This window comes from Rhinopithecus roxellana, chromosome 5 (assembly GCF_007565055.1).
Source record: "Rhinopithecus roxellana isolate Shanxi Qingling chromosome 5, ASM756505v1, whole genome shotgun sequence".
Lineage (NCBI taxonomy): Eukaryota > Metazoa > Chordata > Mammalia > Primates > Cercopithecidae > Rhinopithecus > Rhinopithecus roxellana.
Genome location: NC_044553.1, coordinates 14,483,328 through 14,508,395, shown reverse-complemented (window position 1 = coordinate 14,508,395; position 25,068 = coordinate 14,483,328). Strand labels below are relative to the sequence as shown.

Below are 25,068 nucleotides of genomic sequence, written 5' to 3'. Positions count from 1 at the left end.
GTGTAGGTAACCTTCTGAGTCAGGAGTGAGATAGTGAGATAGTCTTTTTTGATTCTGTAAGTACTTTAAGGCTTGACTGAGTGCAAACAGCTCGCACGTTTGAGGAGACCAATTATTAGGCAATTTTTCTAACTCTGCTTCCACAAGAGTCTCCGTATCAATTATTGAATACCCATTTTGGTTTTTCCCTCAATCACCTGGGAGGAACCATCTATCGTCCTGTCCTGAAGGGAGTTCCTCCTAGGTCTGGTCGGACCTTTGTATAGTAATTAAGATTTAAATCCCCGGTTAGGAAATCTGCTGGGTTAAGGGAATTATCAGTAGTTAGTGTTAAATTACCTTTTTCTAACAGAATAGCCCCATACTTTAAGATTTTTTGAGTTAGTAAGCTACCTTTTTGCTTTTTTGACTTAGTTCTGAACTGGTGAGGTGTGCTCACGATGAGGTTTCCTCTAAAGGCTGATTTTCTACTTTCTTCTGTTAGCAAAGCAGTTGCCACTACAGACTGAATGCATTTGGGCCACCTGCGGGTTCCTGGGTTAAGGATTTTTGATAGGAAGGCTACTGGTTGTCAGTGGCCTCAGTGCTTTTGGACTACGCCCTTATTTACACTGACAACAAAGTGGTATTGGAGTGTTATAGGGTCATGGAGAAGACCTTCAATTATCAATTATAGGTTTTAAATTTACCCTGGCTTTTAAAGGAATAGGGCACACTATTTTTTTATTATTTTTATCTTTCTCTTTTTCTCTTTGACTCCCTTTCTCTCTCTCTCCTCCGTCTCTCTCTCTCTCGTCCATCTCTCTCTCTCTCCCCTCCGTCTCTCTTCTGTCTCTCTCTCTCTCCTGTCTCTCTCTCTCCTTTGTCTCTCTCTCTCTCCTCCATCTCTCTCTCGCCTCCATCTCTCTCTCTCCTCCATCTGTCTCTCTTTCGTCTCTCTCTCTCCTTTGTCTCTCTCTCTGTCTCCTCCATCTCTCTCTCTCTCCTATATCTCTCTCTCTCTTTCCTCCATCTCTCTCTCTCTTAGCCATTTACAAACTTGGGGCCCTGGCAAGGGTGGTGGGGAATGGGTCCCACATAACTGCCCATGTAGAGAGCTGTATGCCTAAATTGGGAGGGACACCAGGGACAAGACTCCCTGGCTTTGTAGCCTAGATGCCTAAGGATGCAGCGTAGAGCTTCCCTAGATCCCTTTGGAGATACAGCTTGCTAGGGGAAATGAAAGTCTAAACCATTAGCACCTAGGAGGCAGGGATCAGAGGAAGTAGATTCAGAGGTAAGGAGAATTTTGGGGCTACACTTTGAAGAAAGTCGTGGTCGGGACCCAGGAGGTGTGGGTCAGAAGGAAAGGTAGGGGTGCATACATGGGCGACTGTTGAGTAGAGACTTCTGGCTGTGCCATGATCTCAACCGGCTGATGCCAGAGGGAGTTCGGGATGACAGCTTTCTGTCTCCAGTCAGCCCTCAGCTTCCCCAGGAAAATTGAAAGTGGAAGCTGGCTCCAGGCAGACCAATATCCCCAACACAGAAGGGTTAGGGGTTGTTAGAAAGCCCTTCCCCAGATAGCCTCACACGTGTGTCTTAAGTCCAGCAGCCTTGCTAATCGTTTTTAACTGGCCGACAGGTGGCTGGTATTTTCCTCCAATTCTATGGAAGGATAGGACAGAATACCAAGTGAAAGTGGTCCAATATTACCACTTTGGAGGTCCCTTTGTGGTTGCCAAAATATTACCAGGGGGTCCTTGCTCCCAGAGCTCCCAAGATGGTGGCGGGCTGCTTCCAAGATGGCGACAAGCCTCGTGTTCTCTGACCTGGGGTTTTGGCCTCACGGATTCCAAGGAATGGAATTTTGGGCCATGCGGTGAGTGTTATAGCTCTATTAGAAGCCGTGGGTCTTCCCTGGAACCCAGTGGCTAGTGTTCAGCTCGATTAGGACAAACCCGGGCACTTAGCCATGCAGGAACAATGGCAAGCCTTTAGCCCGATCGGGAGCAGCAATGGGCAGTTCGCTGGATCAGGAGCACAGCGGACACCCTGCTGGATCTGGAGGGATGGAAGTAAGAGTTGGGTCTGCAACGGCGGCAAACAGCAGTGGTGGACGGCGAGCGAAAGCTCAGCTCGAGCTGTAACAAACACGGACCAAAAGAGTGCAGTTGCAAGATTTAATAGAGTGAAGACAGCTCCCATACAAAGGGAGGGGACCCAAAGAGGGTAGCCCAAGATATTTTTCTTTAAAGATCCACTGAGGATACTTAAGTGCTCATGTAACTTTTATGGGAGAAGTGTCTGCTTTTTACCTGCACTTTAATTCACAAAATCAATTGTTTTGCCTTCCTTGTAATTACTCATTTTCAGACTCTTTTCTTATTATTTCTCAATTCTCATGGGAAAATTCTTAATTCTCAATTTAGAAGGCAGCTAGAATGGATGAATGATAAAGAGTATTCAGAATCCCATCAGGAGGCCATATTTATAAAACCAAGTTTGGATGATTTTTCCTTTGGTTGCTGCTGTGTGGTATATGATGTTAAAGATCAAGAAGAGTGTGATAGGTTTGAACTGTCTCCTGCTACTTGTGATTCTGTAGTGCGAGATTATGAATGTTTACTCTGTGTTAAGAATGGGCACGAGCATTGGCTTTTATTCTTGGAAATGCTTTGGATTCTGATTTACTTTTGCCTCAGTGACAGAGCCACTTAACTGATACAGAGTGGAGATGACATGGAAAAGAGTATTCCATGGAATATGCCCTTCATTTGATTTTAATGGTGAACTCAATGCTGGCTCTTTCTCCCCCAGATGCCTGTTCTGTTGAATGGGAATTAAATAAAAAATAATTTTATAACTATTAACATGATCACATGAAACATCTAATACTTATTGCCAAATATGTTGGGGAAGGATGAGGTTTCCTTTTCTTGTTTTTATTTTTGTGTCATTTTAAGTGTCTTACATGACAGATTATGAAACACAGAATTGCTGGTGATTTCAGTTATCAGTTGCCTCTTCTGGTAAGTCATTTTGTTGTCTTGTCCTGAAATCATTATGCTTTCTTTGGCATTTATGACAGAGCTCTATTCCTAAGTACCTGCATTCTCTGTGGGTTAGTACATCCATTACTTAGCACTCAAAATGGGCATCACGTTTGCAAATAATGCTCACATAGCCCGTGGTATTTCAAAAATATTTAAAATCAATATTGTGAGGTATTGCCATAAAGCTGTGTTCACAAATTCTGCTGTTGAAGAAAGATACCTGACATTTACTCTCATTTTTCTGGTATGCTTTCTTGCCACAGGGAATTCATTTATTGGTATAATTGCAATTAAGTAAACTTTGTAGAGTTGGTTCCCCTCATCTGTTTTGTGTATGTGTGTGTGTGTGCGCGCGCGTGTGTGTGTGCATGCGTGCCTTTTTTTTGCCAGTCCAGCACTGCTTAGTAATCTTACCTTAGGCAGTCATAAAATTATACAGAATGGCTTATAATGATAAAGGATTTAGCTTTGTACATATTCAGTGGTTTTATTTATTCTTTCATTTATGTGTGCATTTAACAAGTATTTATTTGGCTATTCAGATGATACCAAGAATAATTGTGGGTGGATCTTGCTCTTAAGGGAGCGCAAGTGCTAGTAGAAGAGGTAAGACAGATACATACAAAACAGAAATGCAACACAGAAGTGAGAACTAAACTCTGATTTTTTAATCTTGCCCAAATTCCTATCTAAGGAATAGTCTTGGCCTACAAATCATAAATTCTCATCAGATGGGTTTTATTTAATCCTATATATCGTGACTTACTTTCCAACCTGACTCTGGCATAACAGAGGAAGGACAAGGAAGACAAGGAAGAAAATAAAAATATTTTACCCCAAAACGTGTTTCTTTGCCATATCTTGAAACGGCCCTGCAAAACTGTCCTTTATGGGGGAAAATGTGCTTCTGTAAAGAATCTCCATTATAACAGAGCTAGATCTTTTTCTTCCAGACCCTCCCAATCCTGAAGAGATTAACTAAAATCTGAATAGGAAACATTTGTCACCTATTGTTTCTAAGGGCAGCCACTATAAGACTTCAAAAGAACTTTGGTCTCCACAACTTTATCTTAACCTGAACATTCCCTTTCTATCAATTCCAGGTCTTCCTGACCACCTTGGGCACATGTTCTCAGGACCTCCTGAGGGATGTGTCACGGGCCATGTTTACTCATATTTGGCTCAGAATATATCTCCTCAAATATTTTACAGAGTTTGACTCTCTTCATTGACAGAAGGTAGAAAGGACCACCAAAAGAGGACTCTAAGAGTCAGGAGAGAAAAAGGACTCTATGAGTCAGGAGAGACTTTAGTTCCATCCTAGAAAAATGCTGGATTGGTGTATATCCCTGTGTGTCTTTGTGTGTGTGTGTGTGTGTGGCATGGGGGAGTGTTTGTGTTATAGATTTGTGTATATATGTACAGTAATGTGCTGTATGATGAAGTTTTGGTCAACAACACACTTCATATATGACAGTCGTCCCATATGATTATAATATTGTACTTTTACTGTACCTTTTCTATGTTTAGATACACAAATACCATTGTGTTACAGTTGCTTACAGTATTCAGTACAGTAACATGCTCTACAGATTTGGAGCCTAGGAGCAATAGGCTATACCTTATAGCCTATGTGTGTAGTAGGCTACACCTTCTAGATGCGTGTATGTACACTCTATGATGTTTGCATCATGACAAAATCACCTAATGACACATTTCTCAGAATGTATCCCCATTGTTAAGTGATGTGTGACTGTATAATTTTATTGACATTTGTGGAAAAATGAGTGGGAACAAACCTAACAGTATGGAAAAAATTCTAAAGAGTGGTGAATAGATACCATATACACCACACTAGCGATAAATTATTTTATGGCCAGCAGTCAACCAAGTCATAGCTCACTGGTTAGATGAATTATTTCTTAAGAATAGCTTTTAACAACTGGAGCAGCTGCTTTTCCATGAAGAAGAGGCAATCAGGTGCTCAGCCTCAGGTTAATAAATATCTAGTTTACAGTAAACTAGGTATTTCTATAGAAAGAGATACATGTCTCTTTTGAGGGTGATGTTCAGATTCCTGGCAAAAGGATTTGTTCTGACTGTTTAATCTGGGCATAGACTCCAGGGTTGAGAATCCCTGTGGGCAGTGGTCTAAGCAGGGCTTTCCATGTGTGGTGGCTTTTGTGCAGATGCTGAGGCAAACCCGTAGCTTGGAACTAGATGTGAGTGGTAGAAATTTCAAAGATATTTTAGATGTTTGCAGAAAATTAAGGCATTTTCAAAGGCATGATGTTTCAGTATGAGGATAGACATATGTAAGTATTCTTTGATTGGTGTGAACATGAGAATTTTATTGCATTGGAGGACAAACCATTACAAACCTTAAAAATGTATAGAATAATGTGTGGATGGCATCGACTGCGCTTTATCAAGCCGTATTCATAGCCATGAAGTTGTTTTGCCATCGGACTACCTCTAAACATTTAAATGAATGTATATCCCTGAGGGAAAAGATTAGAAGAAAAATGTAATACACCAATTTAAATGGACTTACAAGATTTAAAAGTTATCACACTTGGAAGCATTAGATTGTTCCTTAAAGATTTACATTGATTTTGCCCTCATTTACCAGGGTCTTTTCTTCTCCAGCCATTCTGCCTCCTTCTACATTGCTTATCTCCAGACACAGCAGGCTACAGAAATTCTTCTTCTATTAAAACAGCATAAAGAAAATGCAACGTTTTAGCAGGAGAAGGAGATTCTTCAGGTGGGCAGGAGCCTGGCTGCTCCCTCTGGATTTTTTCAAGGTGTCTGCTTCACATGCTCTCTGAGGAATCCTGTTTCCTATTAAAACTCTGGCTCAGGAAGAGATGTACATCCTTTCACTTGTTTCAACTGAAATTAGTAGAAAGTTTTTAAAGACCTGGCTCAAACCTAAGGGAACACAAAGCAAATAAACTGAGAAAGTGAAAGAAACAGAAAATGAATTAGATTCGCCAGGTACAAATTTCTATCTGGTCTTCGCTAATGAGTTTCTAGGGCTTATGGGCCCTGACCCATTCCGTGCTCTTAGTGTTTTATATTCTATTCCCAAAGCACTGGAACAATATTTCAGGCACTTTGCCAGACTTTCGGGCATCTCAGTGCTTGCCTATTTTTTTTTCCCCTATGTAAAGGGTAAACTTCTCATTTTCTACTCCCCACCCCTGCCCCCACATAGAAGAGCCAAGACCAAGACATAAATTTCTCCTAGGGCTCACCACCAAGTAGTAGTGAGCCCCTACCCCCTGCATACAGATTGTCTGTCCTGTTTACAGGTTGAAGGACACACATTTAATTCCTAGGCAATGACAGTCCTACAATTGTCATGATTAATACCATGTACATGCCACTCTTCAGATAAAATTCCATCCCAGTTAAAGGTATGATTCATTTCCAGGCAGTATAGCACTGTTCTCACCACACAAGAAATATACCCATATGATTAAAAGATCATTCTGTCACATTCTATAGCAAATAATACTCAGAGCTTCTCTGCTGTATAAACAGGGAGCTATGAAGTTAAGAGGCCAGGAAAGAAACAGAAACAATTCAGCTCAAACCTTTTCTCCTCTATGAAGCCTCCTGGACCACCCAGCCCACACTGATGAGTAGAATAAGTGAGTAGAAAACGGCTCTCTCCCAGCACTTTGGGAGGCCGAGGCAGGAGGATCGCTTGAGGCCAGGAGTTTGACACTAGTCTGGGCAATATAGTGAGACTCCACCTGTACAAATTTTTTTTTTTTTTTTTAAATTAGCTGGGTGTGGTGGCATGTACCTATAGTCCCAGCTGTTCAGGAGGTCGAGGTAGGAGGATTGCTTGAGTCCAGGAGTTCGAGGCTGAAGTGAACTGTGATCATACCACTGCACTCCAGCTTGGGTGACAGGGTGAGACCGAGTCTCTTAAAAAAAAAAAGTTATACTCATTTGAAATATATACGTGACATAACTTAATGAAAATTGGATTGGAGTTCTATAAAGGCATTTAAATATTTATTTTGAAGAGGAAGATAAGGTGTTGTTCAGTTTATTTCCATTCAGTCAACATATACTGAGTGCTTATTCTGTGTGAGGCACAATGCTTGATCCTGGGAAGTGGGGCACAAAAATGGATTAAGGTAAAATCTCTGCCTTCAAGGAGCTAAATGCATGCAAATATGATAAGACAAATGCATATTTCCACAAATTATTATGTAAGCCTCATTTTAGATAGGTTGAGTCATGTTTTACATTTTGAAGGGGAAATCTACTTTCATACATATTTCTGTGTAGTCAATAATCAACCTAACCAACCTATAATTTATATTTTGAGTGTATGTGGATTTTTATATGCAAGTTTTGTATGTTTGCTTAAAGCAAGTAGTCCTTTAAGATGACTAAATTGCTGAAGAGAAAGATATTCCAGATGGCTCGGAATTTATAGATATAATATTAGTATAGCTTTGTGTTTCTCTTTATAGCATACTTGAGAAATAGAATAGGATTTTTGTAGTCTCGTTTTCTAGAGGGAAATATATGAAGCTGTCATCTGAATCAAAAGTGGGTTATTTAATGAGCAGATGTTAAGCAAGGCACAGTGGCTCATGCCTGTAATCTCAGCTACTCGAGAAGCAGAGGCAGGAGGGTCTCTTGAGCCTGGGAGTTCCAGACTGCAGCGAGCTATGGTTGTGTTACTGTACTCCAGCCTGGGTGACAGAGCGAAACCCTGTCTCTAAAATAAAGGAGCAAGTATGGAACTCTAGAACTTGTAATTATTGCTATAGGGCTCTACCAGTATAACTTTGGGGCAGGATTTATAGAAGATAATGGATAACATACCAATTATATGGGCTCATGGCTGAAAAGGAGTTGTGAGCAGTAAATGTGAAGGTACTTAAGTTAACTCGTATCTTCAGCTTGTTAACCAGATATAGGCAATGCTATTATCAAGAGCAGAATCCTCAAATTTAGAAAAAGTAATATTATATGAAATAAGAAAATTATTTAGTTATTTATTTGTTTATTTATTGTTGAGACAGAGTCTCGCTCTGTTGTTTAGGCTGAAATACAGTTGTGCAATCATAGCTCACTGCAACCTTGGCCTCCCAAGCTCAGACAATCCTCCCACTTCAGCCTCCTGAGTATCTGGGACTAGAGATGTGCAGCACCCCACCCAGCCAATTTTTGTATTTTTTGTAGAGACAGGTTTCACCATGCTGCCCAGGCTCGTCTCAAACTCCTGGGCTTAAGAAGTCTGCCTGCCTTGGCCTCCCAAAGTGTTGGAATTACAAGTGTGAGCTCCTTCACCCCAGTCAAGAAAATATTTAAACAGCTGTCTGAAATGGAAATTGAATCCAAAACATTATGCCACTTGTGTTTGAAGTGGACTATCTTGTCTCGAGCCTTTTTATTTTCTCATGAATATACCTTTTGAATATTGTTAAGGCTACAATGGAGGAAATTTTAAATTATTATATTTACTATTACACAGTGAATGGAAAATTTGAAATTTAGTAAAAATTTTCAAGAAATTTGTATAGATTGATAATGTAGTTTAAAAAGTCGTGGTGATGATGCATTTAACAAGGAGATAACTGAATAAATTAACAGACATGTTTAAGGTAATGTCTATTTTTTTCTTTCAACTTTTAGGTTTGGGGGTACATGTACAGGTTTGTTACGTGGGTAAATTGTGTGTCACTGGGGTTTGGTATATGAATGATCCCATCACTCAGGTAGTGAGCATAGTACTCGATAGTTTGTTTTTCACTCCTCTTCCTCCTTCCACCCTCCACCCTCAAGTAGACACCCCAGTGTCTGTTGTTCCATTCTTTGAGTTCATATTTACTTAATGTTAGCTCCCACTTATAAGTGAGAACATGTGATACTTGGTTTTCTGTTCCTGTGTTAATTTACTTAGTTTGATGACCTCTAGGTACATCCATATTGTGGCACAGGAAATGATTTTTTATGGCTGCATAGTATTCCATGGTGTATATGTATCACATTTTCGTTAGTCTACCATTGTTGGGCATCTTGGTTGATTACATGCCTTTGCTATTTTGAATAGTGCCACTATGGACATATGAGTGCATGTTTTTTTGGTAGAATTATTTGTTTTCTTTTAGATGTATACCCAGAAATGGGATTGCTGAATCAAATGGTAGTTCTGTTTTAAGTTCTTTGAGAAATCTCCAAACTGCTTTCCACAGGGGCTGAATTAATTTGCATTCCCATCCACAGTGTACAAGCATTCTCTTTTCTCCATAACCTCACCAGCGTCTGTTATATTTTGAGTTCTAATAATCATTCTGACTGGTGTGAGTTGGCATCTCATTGTGGTTTTGATTTGCATTGCTCTAATGATTAGTGATGTTGAGCATTTCTTCATAAGTCTTCTTTTGAGAAGTGTTTGTTCATGTCCTTTGCCCATTTTTAATGGGGTTGTTTGTTTTTTGCTTTTTGAATTGTTTAAATTTCTCATAGATTCTGGATATTAAACATTTGTTGAATGGATAGTTTGTGAATATTTTCTCCCATTCTGTTGGTTGTCTGTTTACTCCCGTGATAGTTTCTTTTGCTGTGCAAAAGCTCTGAAGTTTAATTAGGTCCCAGTTGTCAATTTTTATTTTTGTTGCAAATACTTTTGGGGGTTTAGTCATAAATTCTTTGCCAAGGCCAATGTCCAGAATGGTATTTTCTAGATTTTCTTCTAGAATTTTTATAGTTTTATGTCTTACATTTAAGTCTTTAATCCATCTTGAGTTAATTTTTGTACATGGTGAAAGTTAGGGGACTGGTTTCAATCTTCTGCATTTGGCTAGCCAGCTATCCCAGCATCATTTATTGAATAGGGAGTCGTTTCTCCTTTGCTTGTTATTGTTGACTTTATTGAAGATCAGATGGTTGTAGGTGTGCAGCTTTATTTCTCAGTTCTCTATTAGAAGGTAATATTTAATAATAACATTTGAGATTTTATCTAATTTTAAAATATACCCAGATTACAGATTCTCTTATGAGTATTTGAAATTGGAGAATTTAAAAATGGAGTTTGAAAAGCAAATAAAAGCTCTTACTCAGCTCGTTGGACCTATTTACAATGTAGATAAAATGGATGATTTTGAATATGGATGCCTTTGAAAAGTATGTTATTTGGATTTCAGATTCTGACAGAAAACGAATAGGTTTTGACATAGCAAAATGACTAGATCTTGGGTAAAACATATGCCTTAATAAATTAATGGGATTACAAGTAGTCAGAAAAATCTGCAAGGATTGCACTTTCTAGCTTGGTGTATTCCAAATATGGGCTGAAACCCAAGGAATTAACTTCAAGGAAGAGGTAAGGGTGCTCTGGGACAAATAGTAATATCATTGTTGTACTAAGTGTCTACACTTGAGCCAGTAGTAAGATGAGGAACCTGGACTGACATTTCCACATTAAGCCTGTGTAAGGGGAATAAAATAAAGTAGTTCTAGGTTTGTATCACACCCTGACTTCCCACAGAAGCAAATGTAAATTCTGTCTGAAAAAAATCATGTCCAATGGAGTCCCACAGGTTTCCCACAGATTAGAACCAAGCCAATGTGAGCAATAAAATAAATGTGTTGTAATAAAACATCAACAAATTAACAAGGAAATGAACCACCATGACTGAGAGTCACCAGAAAAGACAAAGACAAGTAAGATTGGCTTACTCTTTACTCAGAACCTTAGATACTAAAACCATACAGACATAGATATGAAATAACCATTTATAAAAGCTTTAAGGAAATAAAAAATATCACAAAAATGAGCAGGTAATAAAACGCTATCAAAAATGACCCAGCAGATTTTTAAAAATAACCAGATTGAACATTTAGAAATATAAATATAATTTTTGGGAAAAAAGCCTCAATGACAGGTTAAATATTCCAAAAGAGAAAATTAATGAACTGGAAGATCAATTTGAATACATTATAGAGAGTGTAGCACAAAGAGACAAGTGAGAGAACATGAAAGAAAAGCTAAGCTTTATGGAGGGTAGAGTGAAAACTTCTCACTTACCTAATCAGATTTCCGGCAGGAGAAAATAGAGAGAATGAAAGAGATATGGAGTTCATAGAGGGATAGGATTCATAGTGGTAATGGCTGAAAATGTTTTCCAAACTGTGACAAGACATGAATCCATGGACACAGGAAACATAACATGTATCACACAAGATAAATAAACCATCAAAAATGCAAACACAAGCACACCAAAAGATGTACAGGAGTGTTAACAGCAACACTGATTATTTGAAAAAGCAAAAACCTTGAAATAACCTAAATTCTAACCATCACCAGTAGAATAGACAAATAAGTTGTGCTATGTTAATACAATGGAAAGCTATATGGTGCTAAATATGAATGGATGATTGCCACATGCAGCAATATGGGGGTTGATCTTGCAGTGAAAGAAGCTAGATACTAAGAAATGCATACAATATAATTCCATTTATAGAAATTTCAAAAGCCATCAAACCTAATGCATGGTGTTAGAAGTCAGAATAGTGCTTACCTTTGGGGTAATAATGGTGGTATGAAGGGAGCTTCTGGTACAATAGAATGTTGCTTTTTAAAAAATGAATCTGGGTGGTGAATATGCAGGTTCACGATGTAATAGTTTATTAAGTTGTACACTTATGGTTTGTCAACTTTTTGTTTGTATGTTCTACATCAATAAAAAAAGTTAAGAATGCTCAATAAGATATATTGTAATGAAATGAAAGAATAATGAAGACAAAGAGAGAAATCTGAAGATCCAGATTTAAAGGAAAAAAGCCAGAGGAAAAAGGCAGATTACCTACAAAGGAACAAAATGTAGACTGAGAGCAGACTTAGCAGCAATGGTGGAAATGGAAACCAGAAAACAGGAGACTCTCTTTAATGAGATAAGAGAAATTAACGAATAACCTAGAAAGATCTGCCTCTACTTTAAAAGAACAAAGGCAAAACTACTGGCAACAGATTTTAGAAAAGAAACTTATGATGGCATTTAAGGAATAAGAAAGATAATTCTAGAAGGAGGGACTGAGATGCAAGAAGAAATAGCAAATAAATTGATAAATATGTACATAAATCATAAGTACTCTGTATAGAATATAATTTCTAATTTATGGAGTAAGAAGAGAGGACAGAGCTAAAATAGTGGATGACAGTACTTAAATTGGGAAGATATAGTCAGGATTAAAGGGCTCTAAAGCCCTTCTTATTGAGTGATAAAATAGTGATTAACTTCAGTCTTTGGTTAGTTAAATATGCATGGTAAAATTGAAGAGTAACAACTGAAAAAAAATGCAGTAGGCAGTGGAATGTATAATTTATAAACCAGTAGTGGGGGAAAACAGAATAAGAAAAAGCCAAAAAAAAAAAAAAAAAAAAAAAAAGGAAAAATTAAGCACAGAAAAAGTGGGAAAAATACAGTAACAAACACAAATACATCAATAATGACAATAAATACAAGTGGGCTAATTATGATGTTAGCTGGAGGTTTCTTGTTGACACTTTTTATCATGGACTGAATTGTGTCCATAGAAAAAATTTATGTGTTGAAGACTTAATCACCAATGTGATTGTATTTGGAGATAGGGTCTGTAACGGGGTAGTTAAGTTATATGAGGTCATAAGAGTGGGGCCAAATCCAATAGGACTGGTGTCCTTTTAAAAAGAGAAAGTGGGCTGGGAGGGGTAGCTCATGCCTTTAATCCCAGAACTTTAAAGGGGCGAAGGCAGAAGGATTGCTTGAGACTAGGAGTTTGAGACCAGCCTGGTCACAATAGAGACCCTAATCCCTACAAAAAATGAAATAAATTAGCTGGGATAGTGACATGCATCTGTAGTCCTAGCTACTTGGGAGGCTGAGATAGGAGGATCGTTTGAGCCCAGGAGTTCCAGACTGCAGTGAACTGATTGTGTGATTATGTGACTGCACTTCAGCCTGGGTGACAGAGTGACACCATCTCTAATGAAATAAAAAACAAAACAAAACAAAACAACAACAACAACAGAAGGAAGAAGAGAAAGAGACCCTAGAGTCTCTGCAAGAGAGGAAATTCCATATAAGGACACAGCAAGAAGGCGGCCATCTGTAAGCCAGGAAGAGAGGCCTTACCAGAAACCCACCTGGCTGGTGCCTTGATCTTGGACTTCTAATCTCCAGAACTGTGAGAAAATAAATTTCTTTTGTTTAAGCCACCTAGTTTCTGGCATTTTGTTATGACAGCCCAAACTTAACACAATCAAGTTGTCCCTTCTTAGTTTGCTGAGTGCTTAGATTTTGTTTTTTGTTTTTGTTTTTTTTTTTTGGACATTGTGTGGATGTTGGATTTTTATCAAATGCTTTTTCTGCATTGATGTTTCTGTACCTTTTAAGATGATGATATGGTTTTCTTTTTTAGGCTGTTACTATATTGAATTATACTCATTGGTTTTTGAATACTAAAACAGCTTTATATTATTATAGATTATCCTTCTTATATATTGTATTCAATTTGGCAAAATCTTCAAACAAAATAAAATTTGAGACAAAAGCATTCCTTGACATATATCAAATACTGTCCCCAACTGTTAGCAAATATGTTATCTTCAATCACCCATGAAATATTTATAAAAATTGTTCATAAACCAGTCCACTAAAAAAATCCTGGCTGGGCGCGGTGGCTCATGCCTGTACTCCTAGCACTTTGGGACCCAAGGCGGGTGGATCATCTGAGGTCAGGAGCTCGAGAGCAGCTTGGCCAACATGGTAAAACCCCGTCTCTACTAAAAATTAGTTGGGCATGGCAGTGTGCACCTGTAATACAAAAAATGAGCCGAGCATGGTGGGTGTGCACCTGTAATTCCAACTACTTGAGAGGCTGAGGCAGGAAAATCACTTGAACCCGGGAGGTGGAGGTTGCAGTGAGCTGAGATGGCGTCATTGCACTCCAGCCTGGGTGACAGAGTGGACTCCATCTCAAAAATAAATAAAAAATAAATAAAAATAAAAATCTCAACAAATTTTAAGGAATTGGTATCATGCAGGCTGTATTCTCTGATGGTTGTGTAATTAGGTTAGACATTAATAATGAAAAAGGCAAATTGCCCCATACTTTTGAAAATGAAAAAAGCCACTTCTAAATAACTTGTGGATAAAAGAAGAAATTATAATAGAAAATCAAAATATTTGGAACTGACTCAGAGAAAATACATCACACTGTGGGATGAAGATGAAGGTTTATATAATGAGACATTTTTAACCTTTAGAAAGCTTCCTCAGTGAGTTTGTTCACTTTAAAAAATAAAAAAGTTTCTGTTATTGTATGACATGGTGACTATAGTTAATAACAATATATTCTTAATAAATGCTGAAAGTGGATGTTAAGTGTTCTCACCATAAAAAATAACTTTGTGAGGTAATGCATATGTTAGATTTAGTCATTCCACAATACATATATACTTGAAAACATCATGTTGGACAAGATAAATATATACAATTATCAATTTAAAAAAAAACCCAAAAGCTTCTATTAGAAAAGAGGAAAGGCTGAAAATGAATGAGCTAAGTAACTTCCACCTCAAGCTATTGATATGGTTTGGCTCTGTGTCCCCACCCAAATCTCATCTTGAATTGTAATCCCCCATGTGTTGAGGTGGGGACTTAGTGGGAAGTGATTGGATCATGAGAGTGGTTTTCCCATGCTGTTCTTGTGATAGTGAGTTCTCATGAGATCTGATGGTTTTATATGTGTTTGACAAGTTCCTCCTTCACACTCAGTCATGCTTGCTGTGTCTCCTACCACCTTGTGAAGAAGGTGGCTGCTTCCCCTTCCACCACCACTGTAAGTTTCCTGAGGCCTCTCCAGCCATGCAGTACTGTGAGTCAATTAAATCTCCCTTGTTTATGCATTACCCAGTCTTAGGTAGTATCTTCATAGCAGTGTGAGAATGGACTAATACAGCTATAAAAACAAAGTAGAAGAAACCCAAATAAAATCGAATGAAGTAATAACAGTAAGATTTCATTATTTTATTTTTACATTGCATTAATTCAGAACAACTTAGCAAACTTTTGATAACATTTATATGGAAGAGCAAAAGGCCAAGAAATAGCCAGTGTACTCCTAAAGAAGAAAAAGAAATTGAAGGAAGGTGTCTGTAAATACCGCAACAGATATTAGGACTTATAAAGCTCTTACTATATCATTACATATTTGGACAATGGGGACATGGACAGGAATAGTTAAAGTGGCCAGTGGAGCAGAATAGTCATGGAAACACACTGCTCTAGAGGGTCCTTGACATATGATGGAAATTGCACTGCAGAGCGACGGGGAAAGCTTTCAAAACAAACAGAAAGTTCTGGGACAATTGGTTGTCCACATAGAAAAAATTATATTGAATTGGAAGTCACATCCTACACAGAAATCAGTTCTACGTGGTTTAAAAACAGATGTAATAGGCAAAACTTAAATTGACTAAACTTGTAGAATATTTTTCTGACCTCACAAAATTTTTTAGATATGACAGTAAGATTGCTAACCATAAAAATCCTGATAAATTCAGTGATATTAAAACTAAAACCTTTTATAAAAGGATGCTAGAAAGAAAGTGAAAATACAGCTTCTAAAATTAGCAAAGATATTTGTAATCCATATAACTGATAAAGGATTGATGTCCAGGATAGAAAGAACTCTAAAAGAATCAGCAGGAAAATGACAGACAGCCCAATAGAAAGATGAGCGAAAGACATGAGTAGGCATCTCACACAGATACTGAATGGATACACAACCTCATTAGTCATCAAGGAAGTGCAGATGACATCTGGAGTGACATCATTTTATACACACTGGATTGAAAAGAAATTAAATGTTTGACAATGCCAAAGGTTGATGAGGATTTGGAGCTAGGGACATTTATCTAGACATTAGGATGTTGAACACTTGTATTCCTTTTAACCTAGCAATTCCACTTTTAGGAATGTACCCTAGTGAAACCCTTGAACAAATATGCTAGAGATCATATATGAGTGTTCAAGCAGCACTATTCATAACAGCAAAAAAATTAGCAATAACCAAATACCCGAAATGTTCCTTGACATGGGGATAAATAAATTGTGACATACATGCATAATGAACACCAATATCAGTGAAAATTAATAAACTAGTGTTTTGTACAAGATGTGTGAAACTTAAAACCATAATTTTGAATGGAAAGGAAGTCCCTGAATATAGCATTCAGTAACTTCGTATGGCTTTAAGGGGAAGAAGAACGTTAAGATAAGAGGAATATGCAGATAGGTGCAACAGTGTTAATAACATACTAGTTCTTAAATTGAATAGTGAGTTCTCTGGGGTTCATTTCACTATGAAGCTTAATAAGATAAATATGGTATGTATATAGTCTAATATATATATCTCATATTACATGACAAAAATGTAAAAGTACTTGGCAGGAATATTTCCATTTTAGAAATGTAATGAAATTCTATATATTCTAAGTCAGCTTAACATTGTGAGTTGCCAGGATTTTGTGGTAGTTGTTTCAGAAAATTCTAGTATCCCTTAGAACCTTATGATCCTAGAGAGCCATCTACTGGAGAATCGCTGCACATCCTCAAGACACGTTTAATATTTTCTTTCTGGCTTTTAAGTTTTGCACCCAATTTGATGCCCAAGTTTAAAAAAAAATTTGGAAATAAAAGCAGTGTCATTTCTAGGGCTTCAGTCACTTTATAGGTGGAAACAATGGCTTTTGATTATTATTGGCGTAAGAGTTCCCAGGAAAACGTATGCCTACAAATGTTTCTTCGTTGAGAAAGATAACCACTGGGATGTGTCAGAGCCATTCCCTTCATAGAAGTGGGAGAAAGACTAATATGTGCTCAGTCCATGCCTGGTGAAGCTACCCTGTTTCTTTTCATGGCATGCCGCTTCTTTTTCACATGGGCTAATTTTTTTTTCAGACGAAGTCTTGCTCTGTCGCCCAGGCTGGAGTGCAGTGGTGTGATCTCAGCTTACTGCAACCTCCGCCTCCCAGGTTCAAACGATTCTCCTGCATCAGTCTCCCAAGTAGCTAGGACTAAGGGTGTGCATCACCACGCCCATCTAAATTTTGTATTTTTAGTAGAGGCAGTTTTTCACCACGTTAACCAGGATGGTCTTGATCTCCTGACCTCGTGATTCACTTGCCTTGGCCTCCCAAAGTGCTGGTATTACAGCCGTGAGCCTCTGCACCTGGCCTCTAATTTGTTTACCTTAGATTTAATTTGAAACTTAGTAAAGGGAAGAAAAAGTCACTAAAAGAGAAATTTGACGTGTAAAACTCATGAATAAGTAGACAAAAGATAATGATTCAAATTAATCATTGCTATTCCAAAAAGGCAGAAAATACAGGTGAGACCCTATTTTCCTTGAAAGTCAAGAATAGACAGCAGATGTTGGGGAACAGGTGTTCCTGCTCTGGTTCTTCCTGCCGTCATTGTTGGGATGACACATTCTTTTTTTTTATTTTTTTATTTTTATTTTTATTTTTTTTTTATTTTTTGAGACGGAGTCTCGCTCTGTCGCCCAGGCTGGAGTGCAGTGGCCGGATCTCAGCTCACTGCAAGCTCCGCCTCCCAGGTTTACGCCATTCTCCTGCCTCAGCCTCCCGAGTAGCTGGGACTACAGGCGCCCGCCACCTCGCCCGGCTAGTTTTTTGTATTTTTTTAGTAGAGACGGGGTTTCACCATGTTAGCCAGGATGGTCTCGATCTCCTGACCTCATGATCCGCCCATCTCGGCCTCCCAAAGTGCTGGGATTACAGGCTTGAGCCACCGCGCCCGGCCGGGATGACACATTCTAAACCAAGGTTTTTTCTGTCTTTGATGCATTAGTAACAGCCTGGAAGTGCTAGCTACTTCTGTATCTTCTGGAGGTCTAAAAAAGTCAAAGCTGTGATAAAAATGCAGTTACAGAAACGCAGCACCTTTGGTGGGAACTGCCTATTAAACAACACATGTTTGTAGTAGAGTCAGGTTACTCAAATGACTCAGGGTCATAGGGCAAAATTTCTCCCATATATTTTATTGATTTTGTTGAGAGTTAACCCATGACTCTGGTCCTGAACAAAGTGAAAACTCTCGATTTTGGTAACCCTAGACAGAAATATTTGCAATAAATAAAGAAAACAGGTCTGATCTAGAGAGGCAAAAATTCTAGGTTTACACAAGCTCATTTAAGCCTCTGCTGTGATATTTGAGTATCCAACGTAGTTTTTTTTTTCACCAACCAAGTAGCCTGTAAGTAAAACAAAACTTATAAACCTTGTTCCCTATTAGCTAATAATGTAAGTTTGGAGAATAAAGCCTGAAAAACTGTTTGAGCCTCTTGGAAGGAAAGCCCCATGTAAGTACAAAGTATTGTCATGAGCTTTGAACAGCCGTTAAGAGATTGTCAGAGATCTGCCAGACAGATAAAGTTGGCTTAGAGAGGGTACCGTGTAGACACATTTTGTCTGCCTGCCACTTGCAACAGGACATTTCTCTATTTGAACTGTGGACGCACTGTTTAATATCACTAAGCATCTCTTGGCCATGTGGCACTGTTCTCTGACATTTCTATTTAACGTTTCTTAGTTTTATTCTTAACTGTTTCAGTTCACCTTAAGTACAGCAGTCAGAAATTGAACTATGTCCCAGTCTCTCTTGCATGCTGAACCATCTACTGTCTGAACACCTAAGTTAGGGTTTTGGCTGACATCTCATCCAGGTTTTTCACTATTGTTAAGTGTCAGAATTCTTGATGGTGGACATGCTAGCAGGAGCAACAGATTAATCCCAAGTGACTTGGTCTCGGTAAGGATGCTATGGAAAAATCCATCAGCTCCATGGCAAGGAGCCCGTCATTCCTGCCTGTGCATGCTGGACTCAGTGGGACACGTCTTCTAAGGAGATGCTGGTTCAACAAGAGTGAAAAGGGAATTTTTCATAATGTGGGTTATGTGTTTGGGAGTGGGAACGGTGCAGCTTGTTGGCAGGATTTTGGCTGTCAAGAGAGATGATTACTTAGAAACCATTCTTCCTGCCCCTTTGCTGCTAGAGTCGCTGTTAGTGTTTGGTGTTATGACATAATCAGTGCCACAGCAACTTGTGAAAAAGAAGTATCAGTTACAAGGATGAACTTTCCAATTCTAGGTAACTTGACTAGAAGGAACTTTTCAGACTGAACTCTCTGAACCTTCCTTTCCTGGACTGCAATGTTTTTTAGAGATTGTTAGAACAAATATAACTTTACGTCTTTGAGCATTATCACTGGTTATTGACATAGGACATATATCTGCTATGCATAGTAAACCAAGATTAATTCTTTTTTTCTTTCTTCCTTTCTTTTTCTTTTTCTTTTTTTTTTTTTTTGACATGGAGCCGTTCTCTGTCACCCAGGCTGGAGTGCAGTGGCTTGATCTCGGCTCACTGCAAGCTCTGCCTCCCGGGTTTAAGTGATTCTCCTGCCTTAGCTTCTCAAGTGGCTGGGGACTACAGGCATGTGCCACCATGCCCGGCTAATTTTCATAGTTTTAGCAGAGATGGGGTTTTACCATGTTGGCCAGGATGGTCTCAATCTCCTGACCTCGTCATGATCTACCCGCCTTGGCCTCCCAAAGTGTTGGGATTACAGGTGTGAGCCACCATCTCCAGCCCAATTGTTTCTTTTTAGAGGTTCAGTTTTCTTTCTCTATGCTATTTTGATTTGGAATAATTGTGTGTATGTCTTTTACCTTGACCTCATGCTTATTTGGGGTTCAGATGAATGAAAATAAAATTTGGGGTTTGTTTAAACAAAATTACAAAACTCAGGCATTACTCTCTAACCTTTAAATATAACTTGGTAGTGTTATTTGATTGAGTTCTTTAATTTTAGTTCTTGGGCCAGGGATCCTGTTATTTTTGGCATAGTTTTATTTGCTGAACGTTTATGGCATGTCATTGTTCGTTGTGTTCAGAGGTGTTCATGACTTCATTATTTATCTTGGGTGTAACCAATTGAAAGACTGGCTGAAATACAGATGACTTTCTCTTCAGTTTTTATGAATGGAAGATGAGCTCTTGTTTGTTTTACACCTGTTGGTCTTCTGTGTTGCCTTTGTGGTTGCAAGAGTATTCAGAGGAATGTGTTACTGATTGTTTATTAAGTGTTACTCTGTGATTCCTTAGATCTGGGTTTTAAAAAACTGCATCTATCTCATTGTTTATGCATTTTTTCATGCATTCATTTATTCATTCATTCATTAATTCATTCAGAAAATACTTATTGAGTGCCATTGATTGCCAAGTACTTAGTAGTCATTGGTGATACAACAGGGGACAAGACCATCTTTCCTTTATTGGATAGTTTTCTACCTTTCTGGTTCAAGTTACTATAACATACATTAGTTTGCTAATTTGAAGAAAGGTGATAATACCTTTTTTGTTACTGATCTGTAATAGTAGTGAGGTTCTATTGGTAATTGAAGCAGGGTAGAGGTGACATACAACTAAAGATGTTTAATGTCTATACAATAGTTGTAGGCTCCTAAAAAGAACATTTTCTGGCAGAAAAAGATTATGAGAGAATAAGGTAGACTAAAAGAGAAACTTCATTCTAATAAGGCTGACTTCCTTCTGTCTTCTCCACACAGTTACCAAAACTTTCTTTTTCTATGGCTGTCTTCTCAGGCTAGCTCTATGATTTTGTAAATATTAAAAGGACAAATAGTAAATCTTATAAGCTGCTTTGTGCTGAAGGGTGAAGCTGGTAGTACAAGGAGAAAGCTTTCCTGTTGTATCCCGCATGTAAATCAGAGACCTTCCTTACTTTCCCATAATATAAATTGTATACTACTCAATAAGAAGCTTCTAGAGAGAGTACTCCTCAGTTTTATTGTCTGACACAGAGGAAGGCATCTCATGTTGGACATTTCAGGGCAGAGAGAAGGAGAAGGAAGTCTCTGCCAACGTGAGTGAGTGTGGGAGAGTTTATGAGATATGTTGACCCTAGCAGCATCCTCCAAGTCACATTGTAAAGGTACCAGCCTTCTTGTTGGACTGGGCTTGCTTACCTGCAACCCTCTCTTTGGGATAGATAATAGGTTGGAGTAAAGTGACTTTTGAGGTTCCTTTAATTTTTTATAATTCTATACTTTAAAGAGAAGAGATTGGCTGAAGGTGTTGAGGACCAAGTAGAGGTTGTCTTTGGTGGATGGTAGTGGTCAGAGAACAGTGATCCTAGGAGATCAGGACTGTATAGTCACAATTGTTTCATCAATACAAACCTCTTAGGTTTGTGGGAAGCAAAGGACGCTAACATTAATTTTATAATGCTTCAAAAATAAATAAATGGGGTCAGACACAGTGGCTCACAGCTGTAATCCAGCACTTTGGGAGGATCACTTGAACCCAGGAGGCTGAGGCTGTAGTGAGCCGTGTGCACATTACTGCACTCCAGGTTGTGTGACAGAGCAAGACTCCATCTCAAAAAAAAAAAAAAAAAAAAAAAAATAGTGCTCTTTTTAGACAGTTGCTGTCTATAGGAGGAAGGTCCACAAAGTCTTTAAATAGGGTTTATTTTTGGCAGGGAGGGGGATGGGGGCTTGGTTTTATGAATAATAGAAATTTATTTCCTCATAGTTCTGCAGGCTAAGTCCAAGACCAGGGTGCCAGCATCTGGCAGGGGTCTTCTTGCTGCATCCTCATGTGGTGGAAGAGCAGAAGAGCATGAGCCCACTCCCATAGCCCTTTTTATAAGGGCACCAATCTATTAATTTCCAAACTTGAATTTTGGAGGATGCATGCAGACCATAGCAGAGAGGATCCTTCCTGCCTCTTCCAGCTTCTAGTGGCTCAAGTATTCCTCAACTTGTGGCTGTATCACTCCAGTGTCTGCCTCCCTCTCCACATAACTTTCTCTTTGTCTCTGTGTCTGTATCTCAAGTCTTTCTCTGCCTTACTTTTTTTTTGAGATGGAGTTTTGGTCTTGTTGCCCAGGCTGGAGTGCAATGGTGTGATCTCGGCTCACTGCAACCTCCACCTCCCAGGTTCAAGCGATTCTCCTGTGTCAGCCTCCTGTGTAGCTGGGACTGCAGGCATGCATCACCATGCCTAGCTAATTTTGTATTTTTAGTAGAGACGAGGTTTCTCCTCATTGGTCAGTCTAGTCTTGAGCTCCTGACCTCAGGTGATCCACCTGCCTTGGCCTCCCAAAGTGCTGGGATTACAGGTGTGAGCCACAGTGCCTGACCTCTGCCTTACTCTTATAAGGACTTTTGTCATTGTACTTAATGTCCACCAAGATAATCCAAGACTATTTCATCCCCAAATCTTTAACTTACTTGTACCTGCAAAGATTCTTTTACCAAACGAGGTCACATTTGCAGGTTCTAGGGGCCCAGATGTGGTTTTATCTCTTTGGGGCCACTGTTCCACCCACTGCTGTCTCCAAAACACATCTCAAGGCTGTCCACTTTTCCACCTTCACTGCACCACCGTGGTTCTTCTTTCCTGGGACTCCTGCCATCAACCTCTCTTGCTTTCCTTTCTCTATCCCATAACCCATTTTCCACACAGCCTGAGGGATATTTTAAAACCCTACCCCAAACCATGTATCCCTACCTAAGGCCCTCCAGTGCCTTCTCTTACCTGTGCAGAGCTGGTCTCCCGCTGAGAATTTACATCTTCACACAAAACATCACCACCTCGAGGTGAGCTCCCAGTGATTTTGAGCTCATGTGCTCATGCCACTCTTCCACCACCCAGCCCAGCACGCCACCAGGTTTCATTTTATTCTCAGCATTTGCCACAACTTGGAAGCATTTCTCTCTCTCTCTCTCTCTCTCTCCCCCCCCCTTCATTCACCCATCTCTCCTTCAACCCACCTACATACCCATCCATTTGTTAAATTAAAGAATAGAATTCTTCTTTGTGAGGAATATCTTTAGCATATTTTAAAACAGTTTTATCACCTACCCTCCTCTCCACACCCTCTCCACCACTTTCTCTTCTATTAATGGTGGGTTATTCATGTCCATGGTCTCTGGGCTTTTCACAGTCCTCACTGCTGTTTCCTATCATGCTACCTGGCAGGGCAGGCAAAACAAATTGAGATTTTTTTCTGGTTAAAATCTCCAAACAAAGTTGTATATAAAAAGAAAAAACCCAAAGAATTTTAGAAGTGTCATTTTTACCTATGAAATGACTTGCTAGAGTTTCTATTTACGGATTGACTGTTACCTCATTGAAGGACAAAAGTTTAAGATTTTTGGCAGTGAACTTCTTTAGCTGTCAGACCATTGCTTGGGCTGTGCAGCAGATGCATTTCCTTTTCAATCCCCACAGCTTGCTGCTGTTGCTTTCCTGCTCATCGCTTCTGTGAAAATCATTGTCCTTTTCCTTCTTCTCTGTTTTGATCTCTTTGTTTGAACTGTCTTCTGCTTTCGTTTCACCATTCTGATGGAAATCTAAGTGTTGTTTTGTGGAACAAGTCTCCCCCTTGATCTATCCAAGCACTTGCATGCCCAATTTGTGACAGAATTCTCTCTCTGTTTTCATTTCTGCTGCTTGGAGACCTGATACCAATTTGTGAACAGTCTCATGTATGGTGCCATCATCACCGATGTACTGCAGTGAGTGGGTGTGATGCATCACGGTCCTACATGCAGGGCAGGTGTTGTTCTCTTGCAAATACTTTACCAGGCAACCCCTACAGAATGTGTGCAGACACTTGGTCACCCTGGTTGCATCAATGAGGTGCCCACTACACAGGTGGCAGGTGATGTGGGCCTTAGTGTCCCACAGCTTAATCCTTCTGGTCAACTTCTTTGGCTTTTCCTCTGGATATCTGTCTGCTTGTTTTACTTTCTGCCTTGGCATGGAGGCCCCACGTCATCACTCTGACTCACTGGTTCTGCCTCACTCTGCACTCTGGTTCATTTCTGGCCCTTGCTGTTTTTCTATTTTCTAGCACAGAAACAGTCACTTTTGAGGGATGGCCAGGAGTCCCTGCTACATTGTGAAGCTGTGGTCTTGGTCTTGGGGGTACAGGCAGGGGCACTCCAGGAGAAGGAAGGGGTGCCATTCCTTCCAGATCCAGCCCCAAGAGGAGGAGAGAAAACCTGTCAAGAATCTAAAATAAAGACATGGAAGTCCTCAGATAGTTTTAATGGTTCCTGATAGTTTTCCTCATAATCTAAATTTCCATCATTTTTCCTCTATCCAGCCTCCTTTTCAACTTCTCTTTAATTAGAGTCCCTGATCCACCTTTATAATTACTCCTTCACACACAATCATTACACTTTCTTACCCTCTCTCTATCCCTCACACTCTCAGTTGAGCTCTTCTGGTAAAACTTGCTGCTGGTTAAATCTCTGTGCCTATTCACCTCTCCACCCATGCCTGTACCCAAGCAGCTGAATGTGGCTTGAGAAAAACTCACAACCATCTTAACAGGTCTCACTTTAGATATATGATGTCACATCTGAAGTGGGCCTTGAGAGCTGCCTGGCAGTCCTGCCCCATTTCTCTGAGAATTTACTCGCCCACTCTCCAAGACGACTATTTCACACGTTTTCTTCTCGCCTCAAACCACCAACATTTCTCTTTTCCTTTCCTTTTTTTTTTTTTTTGAGATGGAGTCTCGCTCTGTCTCCCAGGCAGGCTGGAGTGCAGTGGCGCCATCTTGGCTCACTGCAAGCTCCGCCTCCCAGGTTCACGCCATTCTCCTGCCTCAGCCTCCAGGATTGCTGGGACTACAGGCGCCTGCCACCACGCCCGGGTACTTTTTTGTATTTTTAGTAGAGACGGGGTTTCACCATGTTAGCCAGGATGGTCTCGATCTCCTAACCTCGTGATCCGCCTGTCTCGGCCTCCCAAAGTGCCGGGATTACAGGGGTCAGCCATCGCGCCCGGCCCAGTTTTTTTATTTGACTGAGAATAAAAGAAACATAAAGATCACCTATCCACCAATCCACCAAATCTACCCACCTTCCTGCACCGTGCCTGTTTCT

At 39.5% G+C, this 25,068-nt stretch overlaps 1 protein-coding gene and 1 pseudogene across 2 annotated transcripts in view; one reads left to right on the top strand and one right to left on the bottom strand.

Moving 5' to 3' along the window:
• The window catches only part of ARMH4 (armadillo like helical domain containing 4), a 165,113-nt gene that overhangs the window by 32,497 nt on the left and 107,548 nt on the right, over nucleotides 1-25,068 (top strand). The window contains exon 5 of one of the 2 annotated variants that reach the window (XM_030930952.1): nucleotides 8,253-8,643. The exons of the other annotated variant lie outside the window; for it this stretch is intronic. Coding sequence (XP_030786812.1) covers nucleotides 8,253-8,302 — 50 coding nt within the window. The 3' untranslated portion in view covers nucleotides 8,303-8,643. Of the gene's footprint in view, nucleotides 1-8,252; nucleotides 8,644-25,068 lie in introns of those variants that run through there. 2 annotated transcript variants of the gene reach the window in all.
• Nucleotides 23,279-23,935, bottom strand: LOC115897431 (annotated as a pseudogene).